The sequence below is a fragment of the Schistocerca piceifrons genome, chromosome 2 (genome assembly GCF_021461385.2).
Source record: "Schistocerca piceifrons isolate TAMUIC-IGC-003096 chromosome 2, iqSchPice1.1, whole genome shotgun sequence".
NCBI classification, from domain to species: Eukaryota; Metazoa; Arthropoda; class Insecta; order Orthoptera; family Acrididae; genus Schistocerca; species Schistocerca piceifrons.
Window position 1 is genome coordinate 867,028,854 of NC_060139.1, and position 21,417 is coordinate 867,050,270.

The following is a 21,417-nucleotide window of genomic DNA, read 5'->3' on the forward strand; positions in this document are numbered from 1 at the left end:
ATTTCACCGCAACGGTTTCTTTTAACTGTCGATTTTCTCGACAACGGCTGAGAAGTGCATCTTGGTGCTTTGCCACATTACACCTCTGGCCATGAGCTTTTATTATGCGCAGTATGAATCGAATCTGAATTTCACAATTGGCGGGCTCCCCTTGTTAGCTCAGAAATAATGCACCCACGACTGACACTTGCAACGTATTGAGGAAACTGCGCAGGTGTCGTTCGTGGTCATATACAACGGGCATTCAGTAAGTAATGAAAAACATTTTTTTTTTCTGAAAGCATGTTGGTTTTATTCAGGATTCCAATACGCCATATTATTCTCCATTATTTTGGCTACAAAACCCTATTTTTCAACATAATCTCTGTTCAATGCGGCAGCCTTCCGCCACCTTACGGGAGGACCTGTAGGTCCACATGGTACCACTCTATTGGTAGACGTCCGAGTCATCGTCGAGCTGCATCAACAACTGCGTCCAGAAATTGTCACAATCAGCTTCGTAATGCACAAGCAGTCCCGCACATATGGTACTTCCTTGTCCTTTGTGGTCTTCTGTTAGGCAGCGAGGAGCCCATGGAGCACACACCTTTGGCTACCGCGACTGGTGTAAGAGTGTGTCAGCAGAGACGTCCATTTGAGCAGCGAGGTGTTTGATTGCGGTCCGTCGATCACCTCGAATGAGTGTCCGCAGGCCCCAACATTGCAGGAGTCACAGCTGTGTGCGACTGGCCAGCTCGCGGGAGATCGAACAGGTTTGCGCGACCTTGTTACGGTGATGACAGATGCCTCTCACAACGCTTGGTTCCCATGTATATTTTGCAAGCGCTGATGAATATCTGTGATAGTATGGTTTTCCGCCAAAAGAAACTCAATGACCGAGCGACGTGTCGCATTGTTAGCACGACGGACTCGCATGCGGGAAGACGATGGTTGAAACCCGCGTCCGGCCATCCTGATGTAGGCTTTCCGTAATTTTCCTAATTTGCTTCAGGCAAAAGCCGAAATGGTTCTTTTCAAAGGGCACGGCCGACTTTCTTGCAAATCCCTCCGTAATCCGATAGGACCGATGACTACAATGTCTGGTCCCCTACCGCGGATCAACCAACCACATAAACTCAATGACAGCTCTCTGTCTGGAACGCACCTCCGATACAGGCGCCATTTTGAAGGTTACGTATGGCTCCGCCATCTATCGGACCTTCATGAAACTGTGTTGTTGTTGTGGTCTTCAGTCCAGAGACCGGTTTGTTGCAGCTATCCATGCTACTCCATCCTGTGCAAGCTGCACCTACTCCAACCTACATCCTTCTGAATCTGCTTAGTGTATTCATCTCTTTGTCTCCCTCTACGATTTTTACCCTCCACGCTGCCCTCCAGTACTAAATTGATGATCCCTTGATGTCTCAGAACATGTCCTACCAACCGATCCCTTTTTCTAGTCAAGTTGTGCCACAAATTTCTCTTCTCCCCAATTCTATTCAATACCTCCTCATTAGTTACGTGATCGACCCAACTAATCTTCAGCATTCTTCTGTAGCACCGCATTTCGAAAGCTTCTCTTCTTGTCTAAACTGTTTATCGTCCATGTTTCACTTCCATACATGGCCACGCTCCATTCAAATACTTTCAGAAACGACTTCCTGACACTTAAATCTATACTCGATGTTAACCAATTTCTCCTCTTCAAAAACGTTTTCCTTGCCATTGCCAGTCTACATTTTATGTCCTATCTACTTCGACCATCATCGGTTATTTTGCTCCCTAAATAGCAAAACTCATCTACTACTTTGTGTCCCATTTCCTAATCTAATTCCCTCAGCATCACCCGATTTGATTCAACTACATTCCATTATCCTCGTTTTGCTATTGTTGATGCTCATCTTATGTCCTCCTATTAAGACACTGTCCATTCCGTTCGACTGCTCTTCGAGGTCCTTTGCTGTCTCTGACAGAATTGCAATGTCATCCGCGAATCTCAAAGTTTTTACTTCTTCTCTGTGGATTCTAATACCTACTCCGAACTTTTCTTTTGTTTCCTTTATTGCTTGCTCAATATACAGATTGAGTAACATCAGGGAGAGGCTACACCCCTGTGTAACTCCCTTCCCAACCACTGCTTTCCTTTCATGCCCCTCGACTCTTATAAGTGCCATCTGGTTTCTGTACAAATTGTAAATAGCCTTTCGCTCCATGTATTTTACCCCTGCCACCTTCAGAATTTGAGAGTATTCCACTCAACGTTGTCAAAAGCTTTCTCTAAGTCTACAAATCCTAGAAACGTAGGTTTGCCTTTCCTTAATCTTTCTTCTAAGATAAGTCGTAAGGTCAGTATTGCCTCACGTGTTCCAACATTTCTACGGAATCCAAACTGATCTTCCCCGAGGTCGGCTTCTACCAGTTTTTCCATTCGTCTGTAGAGAATTCTCGTTAGTATTTTGCAGCTGTGACTTATTAAACTGATAGTTCGGTAATTTTCACATCTGTCAACACCTGTTTTCTTTGGGATTGGAATTATTACATTCTTCTTGAAGTCTGAGGGTATTTCGCCTGTCTCATACATCTTGCTCACCAGATGGTAGAGTTTTGTCAGGGGTGGCTCTCGCAAGGCTGTAAGTAGTTCTAATGGAATGTTGTCTACTCCGGGGGCCTTGTTTCGACTCAGGTCTTTCAGTGCTCGGTGAAATTCTTCACGCAGTATCATGTCTCACATTTCATCTTCACCTATGTCCTCTTCCATTTCCGCAGTGTTGCCCTCAAGTACATCGCCCTTGTACAAGCCCTCTATATACTCCTTCCACCTTTCTGCTTTCCCTTCTTTGCTTAGAACTGGGTTTCAATCTTAGCTCTTGATATTCATAAAAGTGGTTCTCTTTTCTCCGAAGGTCTCTTTACTTTTCCTGTAGGCAGTATCTGTCTAACCCCTAGTGAGATAGGCCTCTACATCCTTACATTTGTCCTCTAGCCATCCCTGCTTAGCCATTTTGCACTTCCTGTCGATCTCATTTTTGAGACGTTTGTATTCCTTTCTGCCTGCTTCATTTACTGCATCTTTATATTTTCTCCTTTCATCAATTAAATTCTATATATCTTCTGTTACCCAAGGATTTCTGCCAGCCCTCGTCTTTTTGCCTACTCGATCCTCTGCTGCCTTCACTACTTCATCCCTCAAAGCTACCCATTCTTCTTCTATTGTATTTATTTCCCAAATTCTTGTCAATCGTTCCCTAATGCTCTCCCTGAAACTCTCTACATCTCTCGTTCTGTCGGTTTATCTAGGTCCCATCTCCTTAAATTCCCACCTTCCATGAAACTATAGAGGCTAAAGTGGGAATGTTCCACGATGTCCCACAGCAAATTCCACATTTTTTCAACCGAAATTCGCCGAGAACAGAACGTTTTGCATTATTTATTGAACTCCGCTCGTACAAGTGCGCACTGAGCCAGCTTGACTTAAATCTCCATTTTTGGCGGTTTTTTCATACTTTTGTGTAACCGTTGTATTCCTACCTAAGGACGCGTCACTTTTTGGAAAATCGCCACACCCGGCGGCCTGGAGGGTTAGTAGTGCTCGTCACCGCAGTAGGAGGCGGACAGCCGCCGGTACGCACTCGCATCGGACAGCGTCGGTCGGCGAGCCTATCGTAGCGTGGTCCGGCCCGGCGCGGGCCACTCGTCCATTCCGTTTGACGGCGCGCTCGCCATGCCAATTGATTTGCCGGCATAATGCGGCCCGCTGATTGGGTATCAGGCGGCCGTTTTGCGCCGCCGTCAGCGCTTAAGCTCCGTCATCACGGCCGCGTCGATAAAGACGTTGCGCGCGTAAAGTGATTTCGATGAAAATTTAATCGCCGAATCTGTTGAGAGCACTTGCCGCGGAGCCCTCCGCGCCGGCTTGAGCTCCAATCGGGAAGCGCGGCGGTGACAGGGACGCGTCTGGTCGGCCCGCGCTTAGCTGCAAGCAGCGGCCAAGCCTGTCTGTCTGTCTCGCCGCGCGGAGCACTGACTGCCAGCCAGAGACAGATGGACACAGCTGTCTCTGTGGCGGACGTCCAGGGCTTAACTCTCTGCCCACTGCGAGTACGTTGCTCTGCCACTACCCTGCTGCCGTCACATTCACTGATTACTAACATTTGTTTCTAAGCAACAATGCTCGATAGTGCTATACGGTACAAATGGAAGATACTCGTCAGGTATACAGGATGGTCCATTTGATCCAGACCGGGCCAAATATCTCACGAAATAAGCGTCAAACGAAAAAACTACAAAGAACGAAACTTGTCTAGCTTGAAGGGGGAAACCAGATGGCTCTATGGTTGGCCCGCCAGATGGCGCTGCCATAGGTCAAACGGACATCAGCCGGTTTTTTTTTTAAAATAGGAACCCCCATTTTTTATTACATATTCGTGTAGTACGTAAAGAAATATGAATGTCTTAGTTGGACCACTTTTTTCGCTTTGTGATAGATGACGCTGTAATAGTCACAAACGTATAAGTACGTAGTATCACGTAACATTCCGCCAGTGCGGACGGTATTTGCTTCGTGATACATTACCCGTGTTAAAATGGACCGTTTACCAATTGCGGAAAAGGCCGTATCTTGTTGGTGTATGGCTATTGAGAACAAAATGCCCAACGGGAGTGTGCTTTGTATGCTGCTCCGTATCCTGGACGACATCATCCAAGTGTCCGGACCGTTCAGCCACATGTGAAACGTCAACCACGACCTACAGCAAATGATGATGCCATAGTAGGTGTTTTAGCTGGCTGCTAATCTGCACATCAGTAGCAGACAAATTGCGTGAGAATCGGGAATCTGAAAAACGTCGGTGTTGAGAATGCTACATCAACATCGATTGCACACGTACTATATTTCTCTGCACCAGGAATTGCATGGCGACGACTTTGAACGTCGTGTACAGTTCTGCCACTGGGCACAAGAGAAATTACGGGACGATGACAGATTTTTTGCACGCGTTCTACTTAGCGACGAAGCGTCATTCACCAACAGCGGTAACGTAAACCGGCATAATATGCACTGTTGGGTTATGGAAAATCCACGATGGCTGCGACAAGTGGAACATCAGCGACGTTGGCGGGTTAATGTATGGTGCAGCATTATGGGAGGAAGGATAATTGGTCCCCATTTTATAGATGACAATCTATTTGGTGCAATGTATACTGATTTCCTACGTAATGTTCTACCGATGTTATTACAAGATGTTTCACTGCATGACAGAATGGCGATGTACTTCCAACATGATGGATGTCCGGCACATAGCTCGCGTGCGGTTGAAGCGGTATTGAATTGCACATTTCATGACAGGTGGATTGGTCGTCGAAGCACCATACCATGGCCCGCACGTTCACCGGATCTGACGTCCCCGTATTTCTTTATGTGGGGAAAGCTGAAGGATATTTGCTATCGTGATCCACCGACAACGCCTGACAACATGCGTCAGCGCATTGTCAATGTAAGTGCGAACATTACGGAAAGCGAACTACTGGCTGTTGAGCGGAATATCGTTACACGTATTGCCAAATGCATTGAGGTTGACGGACATCATTTATTGCATTAATGTGGTATATACAGGTAATCACGCTGTAACAGCATGCGTTCTCAGAAATGAGAAGTTCACAAAGGTACATGTATCACATTGGAACAACCGAAATAAAATGTTCAAACGTACCTACGTTCGTAATTTAATTTAAAAAACCTACCTGTTACCAACTGTTCGTCTAAAATTGTGAGCCAAATGTTTGTGACTATTACAGCGCCATCTATCACAAAGCGAAAAAAGTGCTCCAACTGAAACATTCATATTTTTTTGCGTACTACACGAATATGTAATAAAAAATGGGGGTTCCTATTTAAAAAAAACGCAGTTGATATCCGTTTGACCTATGGCTGCGCCATCTAGCGGGCCAACCACAGCGCCATGTGGTTTCCCCCTTCAAGCTAGATAAGTTTCGCAATTTTTAGTTTTTTCGTTTGACGCTTATTTCGTGAGATGTTTGGCCCGGTCACGATCAATGGACCGCACTGTATATGGACCAGCGGAAAAATGCTCCTATCGGAGCACAGAAAGTGCGAATGCGTTCCTGCTCATTTAAAAGTTTCTGACTGAAAAGTGGGGTACCGAGTGACCCATTTTATCTTCCTCAGTACCTTTAAAGGTTTCCCCTAGCCGTAACTCACGCCCACTAGCCCATCCACTCCCAGTTGCTCTTTCTCATTCATTCACTCATTCAGTCCAGCTCATTGCCAATATCCCTTTGCGTCTCTTTGCCATTGTCTCCTGCGTCACATCTACAGTCCCCTTCGTTGTGTCTACTGGCTAGCGTTGCTGCCTCTGGATCACGGGGTTCCGTGTTCGATTCCCGACCGGATCGGGGATTTTCTCCGCCCGGGACAGGTGTATTTGTGTTGTCCTCTTTATTTCATCATCATTCGGGAAAGTGGTGAGATTGGACAGTGCAAATGATTGGGAATTTGTACGGGCGCTGATAACCATGCGTTGAGCACCCCACAAACCAAATATTATCCTTCGTTCTGTCCTACTACTACAGTCTGTCACTGCCTTCCTCTTGCTATCTCTTACTGCTAACATCTCATTCATTCCTTCCTTCCTTCCTACTGCTGCTGTCTCTTCTCACTGTCACTGTTTCTCTTTCTCGCTGTCATTGCCATATTCTCTCTCATTATCCTTGGCTCTCACCCACTTCCATTTTCTCTTCCTCTTTATTCCCCCCCCCCCCCCCTCCCCTCCGGCACTGTCTGTTTCACTCTAGAACAGTTCTGTCACTGTCCACTATGGTCCTCTGCCACTGTGTCCCCCTCTTTCTCTCACATTGCCGTGGTCTCCTTCGTTCTTTCTGTCTGCTATCTTCCAGTATATATATATTACTTTTCCGTCTCATTGCCACTGCCACTATCTTCTTATCTCTCAGTATAAAAACCGCGAATATGTTCTGAGACCAAAATATTTGCGAAAATTTTAAAGCTGCTGAAGAAGGTGGAATGAGACAGCTGGTACCCTTCTTTTCAGTCGGAGCCTTTTAAATAAACAGGAACATATTCGAATATTTTGGACTCCGATAGGAGCAGGATATGACTCATATGAAATGAAAATTATGGGCCAGTAATATTTACATAGGTTACTTATGCGAAATTGAAATAACGCAAAATGCATTTTATACCTCAGACCGAATTTTACGTTCAAAAAAATTTTGACGTGCTTCAGAACTACGAAACGGAGTTCCCAGTTCATAACTGAGACACTTTACAGCATATTTCTCCATGCTACATTACTTTCCCCTCACATCGGATTTTACATGTACAAGCTGGGTAACTTCGAAGCTTGGTATCTTGGAAACAAATGAAGATATGAAAAAAAATTTCCAAGTTGTTCGAGATCGGGGTCTTAGGAATATACCGTAAAAATCAAAGCCCTTTGCTACTCATAGCCGTCTTGGGACCCTCGGCTGGGTTTTCATGCGCTGGTGACAGCGAATAATAACAAAAGACACTTTTCTGGGGTTTCCCAAGGAAAACCACCGACAGAGCCACCCAAGCACGACTTAACGACCTGCCCTCACAGCTCTATTTCCGTCAGTACTCGTACAGCAGTGCTAGTCCTGCAAGCTTCGCAACAGAGTTTTGAAGTAGGAAATTAGTCGCGTTTGGGTAACTCAGTCGGTAGAGCATTTGTCCCCGAAACGTGTAGTTCCCGGGTTCGAGTCCCGGCCAGTCACACAGTTTTAAATACGCCGCGGAGTTTCACATCAGGGCACATTCCGCTGCAGAGTGAAAATATCATTCAAGTTTTGTAGCCCCTAGGGATGAGTGGCCTATGGAAGTGTCATTCTGGAGCCGGGCAGCCCTCGGGGGAGTATAAGGGGAGACGTGAGTCCTGTGGGGCCCATTATGTAACTAGGGTTATTGTTTAAGAAAGGAGGGGGACTTCGCGAGGGCTAATAAAAGACAACTCGTAACCCCCTATCCCCGATTCTACAAAGAATCGAACTCACATGCATAAAACAGCTACAAACGTCTAATTAGTTTACAAACGAGTTAATGTCTTTAATATTTGACGTTCAGTATGTAAAACCTTTATTGTTGAAGACGCTGTGTTAGTTTCTCTCGCATCTCAATGTTTGTGACCTCGGATCTATCTCAAGTACGTAGCGTTCACTGATAAAATTTTGCAGATACTATCACTGGTGTAGATGACTACTGTCTCCAAAACCTGTTGCTGATAGTTAGCAGTAGGAAAGTCATAAATTATAATGTGTTTACTTATACTGAAGTTTTACTCCGCGAACAGAGAGAAATGTAGTAAGCTATAAACTTTTTTGCGTTCATTATTTTGTGGTTGTGTCAGCGAGAAAACTTTTGAAAAGGTTGAAATTTTGTGTATAGTTGCTGAACATTCGTAAGTGCTCCTATTCTCAATTGCTGGAAGAATATAGTCTGGGTAATTTGCGAGCTGTGATTTACCCTGCCTCAAGAGATATACACAGTTTGTAATTGTAATACCTACATTATTGTCTTAAACGCTTAAAGTAAGGTTATACCTGTAACTTCCTGGCAGAGTAAAACTGTGTGCCGGACCGAGACTCGAAATCGGGACCTTTGCTCCGCTGAAGAGTGAAATTCTCATTCTGGAAACATCCCCTACGCTGTGGCTAAGCCATGTCTCCGCAATATCCTTTCTTTCAGGAGTGCTAGTTCTGCAAGGTTCGCAGGAGAACTTCTGTAAAGTTTGGAAGGTAGGAGACGAGATACTGGCAGAAGTGAAGCTGTGAGGGCGGGGCGTGAGTCGTGCTTGGGTAGCTCGATTGGTAGAGCACTTGCCCGCAAAAGGCAAAGGTCCCGAGTTGAGTCTCGGTCCGGCACACAGTTTTAATCTGCCAGGAAGTTTCATATCAGCGCACACTCCGCTGCAGAGTGAAATTCTCATTCTAAGATTATACCTGTTAATGAGTAGATGGTAACAGGATTTTAAAGCTGTAATACCCTAGTCATTGCCTCTTAGACCACCGCATTCACGTCATTTTCCCAGAACACAAAGCTGGGTGGCAGCTCGCACTCAACAGTGAAACTTGGGCAATTATTATCTTCATTAATAAAGGAAGTTTCTCCCACTTGTAGCCTTAACCCCTTCTCTGAAACAGTTTGATATTCATTAGCCTAGATTTACATTTAAAATTAATATTTTAGTGGGAAATAATGGACCCTTACAGCAGCGGTCGTAATGTTTTGATTCGTCAATGTAAAGTATGTTTGATCGAGTTGTGATTCAGTTCTTCTTTAGGTAAGGCGTATCTCCATACAGTGTTAGTTGACACTGTCAGTGAGACTCTGAAAGACCCCGTACTACAACGTGGGAAAGTGAGACGTAATGATGTCGGATAAGAGACTTCGGACGTAAAGTCATGTCACGATTTTGTCCACATCCTATAGTTCGGTCGTACATTGAGCTAAAGACCCAAATCGATTGGTGGAGAGGTGCAGGCGCGGCCATAGGAGCGCGTCCGTCCCGTCCCAGGGCAGCCAACATCAATTAGCCAGCGGGCACGTGACGCTGGCCGCTAATTAGAGACTGAGTCAACATTTCATGAGGCGGTAATGACCCGGGGCCGGCATTCCGACAAAGCGCTCAGCTCTCCCCAGGGAGTGGATAAGAGCGCCAACAACTGCAGCACCCCCCCCCCCCCCCACTTCACCCGCCCCCCCCCCCCCCTGCCCCATTCCGTGGGGAGACGGGCTGCTGCGCGTTCACCGAGCGAGGGCTACGCAAGACACCGTCCCAACAAGTGAGCTGAGCGCAAAGATCGGGAGCTTCAAGCAGTCGAGAAGTCCACAGTCGAAAATAGTTTAGCTGCTGGCGCCACCATACCCTTCAGCCAAGGAATTCTCGTTCCTCGGGTTATCTTGCGTACCTGCGTCCATAAAACAACGAGGGATTCCATGACATCAGCTGCGCCAAACTGAGGGCCAGAACACTGTGACCATTGCCTAAGTGAAACTGATGGCGTTGCGGGCACATGACACGGCAAAGGAAGTATACAGAATGATTCCGTGCTGATGTTGCAAACTTTCAGGGATGATAATGAAGGGTAAATGAATCAATCTGAGGTAAGAGCCCTGGTCCAGAAACGGCCGAGCTATACGTTGTAAACGAAAATCATTCTGATACAGTTTTTGCTGCAATTTCTGTGCTTTCCATATTGTGGGAGGAGGAAAAAGACGAAAAAGACGCGCTATTCGTCCACGAGACTCAGAGGACAATAGACACGAGTTCACAGGTAGATGCCGTGTTTCTTGACTTCCGCAAGGCGTTTGATACAGTTCACCACAGTCGTTTAATGAACAAAGTAAGAGCATATGGACTATCTGACCAATTGTGTGATTGGATTGAAGAGTTCCTAGATAACAGAACGCAGCATGTCGTTCTCAATGGAGAGAAGTCTTCTGAAGTAAGAGTGATTTCAGGTGTGCCGCAGGGGAGTGTCGTAGGACTGTTTCTATTCACAATATGTATAAATGATATGATAACATCGGAAGTTCACTGAGGCCTTTTGCGGATGATGCTGTGGTATATCGAGAGGTTGTAACAACGGAAAATTGTACTGAAATGCAGGAGGATCTGCCACGAATCGACGCATGGTGCAGGGAATGGCAATTGAATCTCAATGTAGACAAGTGTAATGTGCTGCGAATACATAGAAGGAAAGTCCTTTATTGTTTAGCTACAATATAGCCGGTCAGCAACTAGAAGCAGTTAATTCCATAAATTATCTGGGAGTAGGCATTAGGAGTGATTGAAAATGGAATGACCATATAAAATTAATCGTCGGTAAAGCAGATGACAGACTGAGATTAATTGGAAGAATCCTAAGAAAATGCAATCCGAAAACAAAGGAAGTAGGTTACAGTTCACTTGTTCGCCCACTGCTTGAATACTGCTCACCAATGTGGGAGCCGGCCGGAGTGGCCGTGCGGTTCTAGGCGCTATAGTCTGGAACCGAGCGACCGCTACGGTCGTAGGTTCGAATCCTGCCTCGGACATGGATGCATGTGATGTCCTTAGGTTAGTTAGGTTTAATTAGTTCTAAGTTCTAGGCGACTGATGACCTCAGAAGTTAAGTCGCGTAGTGCTCAGAGCCATTTGAACCATTTGAACCAGTGTGGGATCCGTACCAGATAGGGTTGATAGAAGAGGTAGAGAAGATCCAACGGAGAGCAGCGCGCTTCGTTACAGGATCATTTAGTAATCGCGAAAGCGTTACGGAGATGATAGATAAACTTCAGTGGAAGACTCTGCAAGAGAGACGCTCAGTAGCTCGGTACGGGCTTTTATTGAAGTTTCGAGAACATACCTTCACCGAGGAGTCAAGCAGTATATTGCTCCCTCCTACGTATATTTCGCGAAGAGACCATGAGGATAAAATCAGACATTAGAGCCCACACAATCTTTCTTTCCACGAACTATACGAGACTGGAATAGAAGGGAGAACCGATAGAGGTACTCAAGGTACCCTCCGCCACACACCGTCAGTTGGCTTTCGTAGTATGGATGAAGATGTAGACCAAAACAAGAAAATATTGTTCCTTAAACATGGGCTCTAAAAAAGATACGTTAAGAGCTAAGAGCACTTCTTCAGTAAAAAAAATGTATTTTAACAGTAGCAAGATGAACAAATGCTTTAGGGCCCACGTTTTCGTTTTAGTCCATACCACCTCTTGCCAAACTATGGAAAGCAAACTGCTTGCAGTAGAAGGGGTCCACCGCCAGAGCTATCAGAACGATTTTGGCGTCCATCTTGCGACATGATCGTTACCGGACGGGGATCCTTACATCAGACTGACATATTTACCTTCCTCCATCATTCCTGAAAGTCTGTAACGTTATCACGAAATCACCCTGTATAGGCGCAGCAGAGATGAATGGGGAATCATTCTGGCGACGATACGGGCCGCAAATGGGGAAATCCACTGACATGAGCGACTTCGACAAAGGCAAGTTTAAAATCATTTCAACAAAACAGCCTAGATCGCATATAAGCTGTATATATTCCACCTTGCGTCTAATTTCGGTCGTTTATAAGACCATCATCAGATATTTTTTTTTATTTGTGACATCAGGAGGCTGTGGCGTGGAGGAGGCCGTTCTCAAGACGTGTGAAACTGATTGTGTTTCCGTTAATACTGGCTATTTTCTAACTACAAGAAATCAGATCATCACTCCGGAACCAGTTTTTTGAGATAATAAAACTGAAAATAAGTGCATTTTTTCTACAAACAAGAATCGCGGTAATTCGCTAAGGCAAGACTGTCTACTTTTGGTACTTTAGATGTTAATTTTTATATATTTCCAGAATCAATTACAAAAAAGCCCGAAGAACAGTTCACTAGTTGCAGCTCCAAAGTAATCATCAGATGCTTGTTTTCAGGTTCAAAGTTGGTTTAGTGAACGTAAGTTGTCGGCCTGTTTCAGATCGCGGGGCACCGAGGCATGTTCTGCTATCATTGCCCGCCGTCGCTGCACCCTTCGAGCGCACCACGGCTGCCAACCTTAGATTACCCCTTCACGCCGACGCATCCCTGTAAGTACCACGTATGTTAGCTTGCTAGAACTAGACAGCTGCATGCCAAATCGTAGAATATTTGGTTGAAAAACCACCTCCGCCCTACGAGCGTTATCGACTGATGAAACTACAGTCATAAATTTGCGAAGGTGAGTCAAATAAAACACAGTGAATGTGAAAAAAGTGAAAAATGGAAATGTTATCTTTCAAAGCAGGTAGTACACACTTTCCAAAGAGCTGTTCGGAATTTCAAATCGCGCAGATGCGCAACCATCAGCATAGACAGTGTGAAAAAGTGAGACAAAGTATTCCAAAAGCTTAGCACGCGATGGAATTATCCGTGTTGGGAACAGCTACAAGACACCCAAAAGCTAACAAATGCAAGACGAAATGATGACTGAAATGCAGGTGGGATAGACATGTCTGTAGTCAACGAATGCACGGTAGATGGGTCGCAAGGGATGAGGAACGATCCAATCTCGGACTTAATGGAAACTGCACACTCCTGAAGACTGTGGTTCCCAGGTAAGACGAGAGTTGTTCTTCCAGTTGTGGATATCAAGTGACTTAATTTTTTAATGACTCTTTGATGTCTGCAAATGCTAACTTATATTTTATTTATTTTATTTTATTGTATAATTTCGGCCTTAGTCCATTTACGAGTACACTTTTGAAAGCCTTTTTTGTAAAACAATATCAGATCTTCACTACATCATTTTTGCTAAATGTGAAAGCAGTGACTAAACAGAATATAAGTTACGCTAGATATAATAACTTGTAATACACCTGTCGTTATACTATTCAAACAGTTTCTATTTGTCACATACCACTTTTACTGTTTATTTGTGCGACAGAATTTAAGCCTGTTGTTCGCATGATGAAATCTGACTGCAATGAAATGTTAGTAACGGAAGTTACGTGGTACAGTATTTAATCTTGAGCAATGAATTCCATAGCATTTATCTTCAAACAATGTTCCGATGTTTCTTCTACGTTTGAGGAAGTGTTCACTTATACGCGCGTATAATGTTCTCTTTGTCACCTGGAAGATGGTAATGGGACACGGTTGAGTGTATCGATCTTTTATTGAGAATGACTCATAGGAAATTGAGTAAATAAAAGAAGAGACCTATGATTTTTCTCTTTTGAATTATAACTTACTGTTTCCAATTTGTTTGGGGCAGCCAACTGGTAACGTACAAGAGTAGCCCCGATTGCACCAAATTTTTTCGTGATGTTCAACATTTTGTGTCAAATACAAGTTTTTAGATATTTTTCATATGCTGTAGTCGCATCTATCTTGTTTTCTCAGTATTCTATCTTTTCTGCATGCACTCCCACGACTCCTGTTACCATTCACACTAACGTCCGAAACATTCGGAGTCCTATAGGTCTCTGTTGTTACGCTGTCCTGGCTTTCCTCAGCCGCGTCACCGTCTCTGCGTCGCACGCTATGCGTAAACAGACTTCCCATGGGGTTGACGTTAAAAAAACAAGCGCCTTTCACGTGATCTGCCGGCGCGTGCTATATACTTCTGAACAATCTGTTTTTTTAACCCTTTCAGACACGAATATTTTCTGGAAGAAGCAAAAGTTTTATTTATGTGGTAATGCTCTTAATTGATTTTCTAATGATTTCAGAGCCAAGACTTACACAAAAATATTTCTTCATTTCCAAAACTTACTTTATACACTTGGCTTCATTTTAAAATAACTAATTATGAAATATTCTCTGTTGTAATAAATAGTAAAATGATTATTCAGTAATTACCATGCAAAATAACAATATTCAGTTATACAGTTGAATATAGCGAACCAACCACATTTGTGTATTCTGGCAGTCACGAGCTGCTGCGCACTGCTAAATTGACTTGCTGATATTTTCATTGTGATGCCCAACAGTTGGCAGCACTGGCGCCTCATGAAAAAATTGAACATTCACAAAAGTGTACTTCAGGTTTCCATTGGGAAAAAATACTTCTGTTGCAGCCAGGCCCCCACAACCGCACGAGTGGTCGACTGTGAAGGGCGGACAAATTGAATAGCTGGCCGGCGGCCATTAGAGTGGTAAACTGGCGCGCGGAGTTCGAATGTTTATACATCGCTTTTGGTTATAAAATGCCTTCCCTTGAGTTAGGTCGCAAACATAATGCCTCATTTAAATACGTTACTACAATATGCTTTTTAATTTATGAACAAACAGCAACTAGTCACTGTTTATGAATTTCTTACGTACAACATGGAATCTGCGGGACTAGTGTAGCAGGGGATACAACCCGTCGGCTTTGGACATTGACGTCACAAGTCGCCAATCGAGAAGCGATTCTTCTTAGTGTTGTAGCTCCCTTCAGTGGCTGATAAGTGTTTTTTGACTTTTTAAAAAAAAAATCTCACGAGATAGAATAAACAGATCCACTTTATTAAGCAATCAGTAAAAAAACGAAACTGAAACATAACAGCAAAAGCGAAAATGGTAAACTGCTATCTGGCGACTTGTGACGTCATTATCCAAAGCCGACGGGTTGTATCCCCTGCTGTACCAGACCGGAATCTGCCGTAGCTAAAAGTTACGTACTGAACCCTTAGCATTTTTCGTAGTTCGTTTACGATAGATGTACGCAAAATGCATCAAAATACTCGAAGATTTGCCCACTATATTAATAGATATTTTCTGACTCTACCTTGCTTTAGATTTTATGACGAGAAGTGCGTTATATATGGCATAGTACTTTGGCAACTCACTACCAAATTATCAAGTTTCAACCTAACCTAGACCATGAAAACACTACCGATAAGCCAACTTTCTTCAAAATGATCAGAACATGTAAAATGGTATTCTGTCGGTCGGAAATCTTGCTTCCTGACAGCGTGTAACCATTTTTGTAACAGGTGTGGTTTTGAGAAAGGAAACCTGCAAATAGATGCACAGATATTATGCTAATACCGTGTTACAAAAACATTTATTAAGCAAGCGCACTGACATACAAAACAACATAAAATATTCACATACCTGTGAAATGTAATATTCGTTCCTTTCTCGAATTTATTTGTACAATTAATCGCTGCACAACTCTTCACCATTGTACTTCTTTTGATTGGAATGTACAGACAGTAGAATTACGAGTAACAAATACTGTATGTACGCCCCAACAAATATACAACGTTGAATCAGGGTCTTCATAAACAACAATACTACACAACACATCAGACTGCAACCACTATAACGGCGTCCAGCCGAAGGTTCAAATTATCCCGCGACTGCAGCGCCATCAGTGAGTCTAGTTATTTTTTACAAGGTCTTTGGTTGCAGCTAAGACACAGTAAAATTTAATGTACACAACTGTAGCCAGAGGGTCGGAACGGTTTAACGACGCTTTCTCTCATTAAACTGCTTCGTAAACTTGGAGCTGATATCAGAGTGAATTTAATTATTACTTTATATGCACAAATTTTTCAATGTGAGGTGACGTACGAGGTTTCCGACGATATGGTCACATGACAGATTTACAGGGTATATTTGTTAGCTTTTGACCATAAAAGATGTGCAATGACAAACATTGCCAACTGAGCGTATGGTTATACAAAGAACGCATGCCGATGTTCTCTGAATATTTATAGACATGACACATGTGTCACGGGTTTTCGATATACTTCTGTTAGCGTACGTATAAGGGTTGGAGTAGTAAGTAAATTTAATGACATTTCAATTACAGAAGTGTATAATCTACCAGTTACAACAATTTAATACAGTATCGTAATATTTTACTTCTAAAAAGTAAGACAAAATCACTTAGGGTCAAGCTGTCTATACCACTGTGTGTGCTGCGTCCGCGTTTGTCTTTCGTCACCATAATAACCCCGGCGAGCTCTAAGTTACTGCAAGAACACGTCGTAGGGAACTAGTAAAATTTTTTTGAGGAATTTTTTCTTCCGCAACTCTTGCTGTTCATTTCAGACTCTTATCGCTCTGGCGTCTAAAACGATTGGAAATATCCACTTCCTCTAATAGCTCATCAATTTATCTTTATGTATTTTTGTGGAAACTTCCATCGAGTCTTTAACGCTGAGAGCTTTGCATTTTGTCGCCTTTGAATGTGAGACGGAAGTGGGGAGGTTGCTACCACTCATTCCAGTATCTTCTTCAAAACGTGAGCTAAACGCCCTTCCAATTAAGCCAGTTTAAAAACTTGGTCTGTTTCCATAACTAATTTCGCAAATACCTTATTCTGAATACGTTTTATTTTTGCTGGCTGTATGTCATAATGTCTGTTGTTATGTTTTGAAATTGGAGCTTACATCTGAGTTCTTGAAACACACTGCTGTCTTATGAGTGATTATAACTAAATATGGAAACGCAGTGATCTTACTCTTCCTCTCTTTCCGTATTTGCCTAGCCAAAGTTATTCCTTCTAAAAGATTGCAAGGTCTTTTATAAGTTTTTTGTTCAAATAACGCCTCTCTGTAATAGCAGTATGATTGAAAGTACTTAGCTCCAGTTCAATTTCTTCCTTTTGCAACGTTAAGTTTACTAATCTGTGGATCACTGTGTAAAGTATGCCGGCTTTGTATACCACGATGAGATGACGTTTTTGGATTACTACAAGCGTAGTAATATTTTTACTTTTTGAATCATAAGTCTTCTGACTGGTTTGACGCGGTCCGCCAAGAATTCCTCTCCTGTGCCAAACTTTTTATCTGAGGGTAACAATTGCAACCTACGTCCACAATTGTTTGCTGTATGTATTCCAGTGTCTGTCTTCCTCTACTGTTTTTACCCTCTAGTACTCGTACCATGGAAGTTATTCCTTGATGTCTTAAAATATGTCCTTCCATCCTGTCCCTACTTCTTTTCAGTATTTTCCCTATATTCCTTTCCTCTCGAATTCTGCACAGAACCTCCTCATTTCTTACCGTATCAGTCCACCTAATTTTCAACCTTCCTCTGTAGTACGACGTCTCAGTTCTCTTCGGCTTTTCCCATAGTCCATGTTTCACTACCGTACGATGCTGTGCTTAGAACGTACATTCTCAGAAATTTCTTCCTCAAATTAAGGTATATGTTAGATATTAGTAGTCTTCTCTTGGTCACAAATGCCCTGTTTGCATGTCTAGTCTGCTTATCATCTCATATTTGCTTGTCCGTTATGGGTTATTTTGCTCCCGGAGTGCAGAATTGATCAACTTAATCTATTCGTTATCACCAATTTTGATGTTAATTTTCTCGCTGCTCTCACTTCTGTTACTTTTCGTTACTTTGGTCTTTTTCCGGTTTACTCTCAATCCGTATTCTGTACTCATTAGACTGTTCATTCCATTCAATAGATACTGTAGTTCTTCAGTTTCAGTGAGGACAGAAATGTCATCAGTGAACACTCATGAACTTCTTTTTTAATTTCCGTCATTGAGTCTTAGATGTATACTTTGAACAGCAGGGGCGAAAGACTATAACCCTGTCGTACACCGTCTGCTTTGTCATATGCGAAGATATCGAATTTATGTTCTGACAACAGCGTCATCTCCAAACAATCTAAGACGGCTGCTCAGATTGTCTCCAAAATCGTTTATATAGATATGGAACAGCAAAGGGCCTATAACACTACCTTGGGGAAAGCCAGAAATCACCTCTGTTTTACTCGATGACTTTCCGTCAATTACTACGAATCCAGTCACATAACTGAGACGATATTCCATAAGCACGCAATTTCACTATAAGCCGCTTGTGTGGTACAGTGTCAAAAGCCTTCCGGAAATCCAGAAATACGGAGTCGATCTGAAATCCCTTGTCAATAGTACTCAACACTTCATGCGAATAAAGAGCTAGTTGTGTTTCACAAGAACGATGTTTTCTAAATCCATGTTGACTGTGTGTCAATAGACCGTTTTCTTCGAGATAATTCATTATGTTGGAAAACAATATATGTTCTAAAATCCTGCTGCATATCGACGTTAACGACATGGGCCTGTAATTTAGTGGATAACTCCTACTACCTTTCTTGAATATTCGTGTGACCTGTGCAACTTTCCAGCCATTGGATAAAGATCTTTCGTCGAGTGAACGGTTGTATAAGATTGTTACGTGTGGCGCTAATGCATCAGCATACTCCTAAAGGAACCTAATTGATATACAGTCTGGACCAGAAGACTTGCATTTATTAAGTGATTTAAGTTGCTTCACTACTCCGGGGATATTGACTTCTATGTTACTCGTGTTGACAGCTGTTCTTGATTCGAATTCTGTAATATTTACTTAGTCGCCTTTTGTGAAGGCATTTCGAAAGGCTGTGTTTAGTAACTCTGCTTTGGCAGCACTGTCTTCGATAGTATCTCCATTGCTATCGCACAGAGAAGGCATTGATTGTTTCTTGCCGCTAACATACTTCACATACGACCGGAATCTCTTAGGATCTTCTGTTAGGTTTCGAGACAGTTTCGTTGTGGAAACTGTTATAAGCATCTCGCATTGAAGTCCGCGCTAAATTTCGAGCTTCTGTAAAAGATCGCCAATCTTGGGGATTTTGCGTCTACTTTGGTTACCGGAGCACCAATCATACGAGCACCAACAATTTGCCAACTTTAGAATTGACTTCGATCAACACGGAACACTAGTCTGACTATGACTGAAAATTGAAACATACTGAGGGCACTGCACAGGTGCCGTTTGTAGTCAAACACAGCAGTGCAGCCTGCAGGCTTGGCTATCATCTACATTTAGGAGCGTAAGTCAGTTATTAACCGCAATTTAGTGATATTTTTGTTTATTTTGGCAGTACTGTTGTTTTACGTGGATGACGCATGCTTTGTTTATTTGTTGTTATATCTTTGCAATTTTCAAGCTGCTAGGTTAGTTTCGTTATCGCTGCCGTGCTGTTAATCATGGCTGCTCCGCTGTCTATTTGCACCAAAGAAGAGCAACGTTTAGTGAACAGTTTTTTGTGGTCAGAAGGCGTATCAGGGGCCAAAATTCATCAAAGGCTTTCGGTACAGTACGGGAACAGTGTTTTGCCACAACGGAGTGCCTACAAATGGATTGAAAAATTCCGAAATGGTCGCACAAGTGTTACGCACGATGAAGGAGCCGGACGACAGTTTCCGTTTACCGCCACAAAAGAAGAAACCATTGAACGTTCACGTGAAATGATTCTCTTGCACAGACGATTAACTATTGACGAAGTGGCACATCGTCTGCAAATTCGTCACGGTTCTGCCTACGAAATCATCCACAACAGACTTCTGTTTCATTAAGTTTGCGCAAGATGGGTCCCAAAACAACTCACACAGTTGCATAAACAAAAGCGCTTGGACATCTGCAAAAAAAACATTTGGATCGCTATGGTAACGAAGGGGACAACTTCTTAGACAGGATCATTACTGGTGACGAAACATGGATCCATCATTACGAGCCGGAGAGTATAAGGCAGAGTATGGAATAGAAACATCCAAATTCGCCGTGCAAGAAAAAGTTCAAGACTCAACGGTTCGCAAGAAAACTGATACTTACGGTTTTTTGGGACGCACAAGGTCCAGTACTGGAACATTATGGGGAAAGGGGCACAACAATAAACAGTGTACGTTACAGTGAGATGCTTACTGCCAGGCTAAAGCCGTCGGCACACGGACCGTGCATTCGAACGTTGAACGTTGAGCGTGCCGAGTTTCTGACGTCATAGCGTGGAATAGCACTTTCGGGAGTCTTTCCGAACGTGCAGAGCAATATCTGGCATGTCAGATATTCTGAGCGTGCGTCTGAGCGTTGACCAATGAGATGGCACAACGCCACCTACGTCACACGCACGCCGTCTCCCTTCAGTAGAGAGTTGTGAGGCGCCATATTGGCATTCATTTCAAGCCTATATGTATATATGCCGTTTCTGAGCACCAGCAAATTGAGAATCATTGGAAAACCCGTTGTTAATTCTGTGATTCGTTCCAATAAAATAACGAGAAACATCATATTCATGGCAAAAGAATTATTGTAACTTGCGTATTATGAGAGTAGGCTATTTGAAGGCAGTGACACAAGGATGATCCACCCAAAACGCATTGTTCTTGTACAATTTGTTATAATTAAATTTCAATTAGTAACGTATCTACGATAACGTTTTCTGCAACGGGTAACATACTTGGATTAATTGCGAGACGTCTCCGCGTGTTGATGGATAGGCGTGATGAGTAGCGTAACTGTCTGGTATTTAGTTGATATTTGGGGCGGTGGTTCGCTTCTTGACACTTCCGTATTTTATTTCTTAACATTAGCGTTTTTGTTAGGTTCTGATACTTCATTATTAGTTTAATATAAGTATATACTATGATATTTGATATTATGTAAATATAAGTTCACCTTTTTTTGAGGGGTGCCTTTGTTCGATTGGCTTAATCTACAGGACAGCTTGCGCTACTTCCATAAAGATATTTTGCTCCTTTTCTTTTTCGCTTCGTAATTCACATGTTGCAAAGATTCTGCTGTTGCGTAGGAACAGTGATTGAGTAAGACTGACCTTGGGGTTTTAATAAAATGTGGGAATGATGAAATAATGTTTATCTTATGCGGAGAAGTATTCCAAATTTGTAACACACTGTTTGTAATGGAACTTTTATATGTCTCTGTCCTTATTGATTGGACATGGTACTTTCCTTTTCGTGGGCGATGGAGGAAATGTGCGTTTTAATAGTGCTAACGTGGGAATTTTACGCGCGCCCGTTGAGTAAACAGTGTGATTTACGAACTAGAAACATCGCTCAACTGCCGCTGTAGTGCGTTGCGATCGCGTATACCACGTTGGGGCCCACGTACCGTATGCACAAGTCGCATCGTTCCTGAGCGTTCAG

The 21,417-nt window shown here is 43.1% G+C and overlaps 1 protein-coding gene across 1 annotated transcript in view; it reads left to right on the plus strand.

Moving 5' to 3' along the window:
• The window catches only part of LOC124775943 (paired mesoderm homeobox protein 2B-like), a 302,111-nt gene that overhangs the window by 121,904 nt on the left and 158,790 nt on the right, over window positions 1-21,417 (plus strand). The window contains exon 2 of the mRNA XM_047250787.1: window positions 12,501-12,609. Coding sequence (XP_047106743.1) covers window positions 12,519-12,609 — 91 coding nt within the window. The 5' untranslated portion in view covers window positions 12,501-12,518. The remainder of the gene's footprint in view (window positions 1-12,500; window positions 12,610-21,417) is intronic.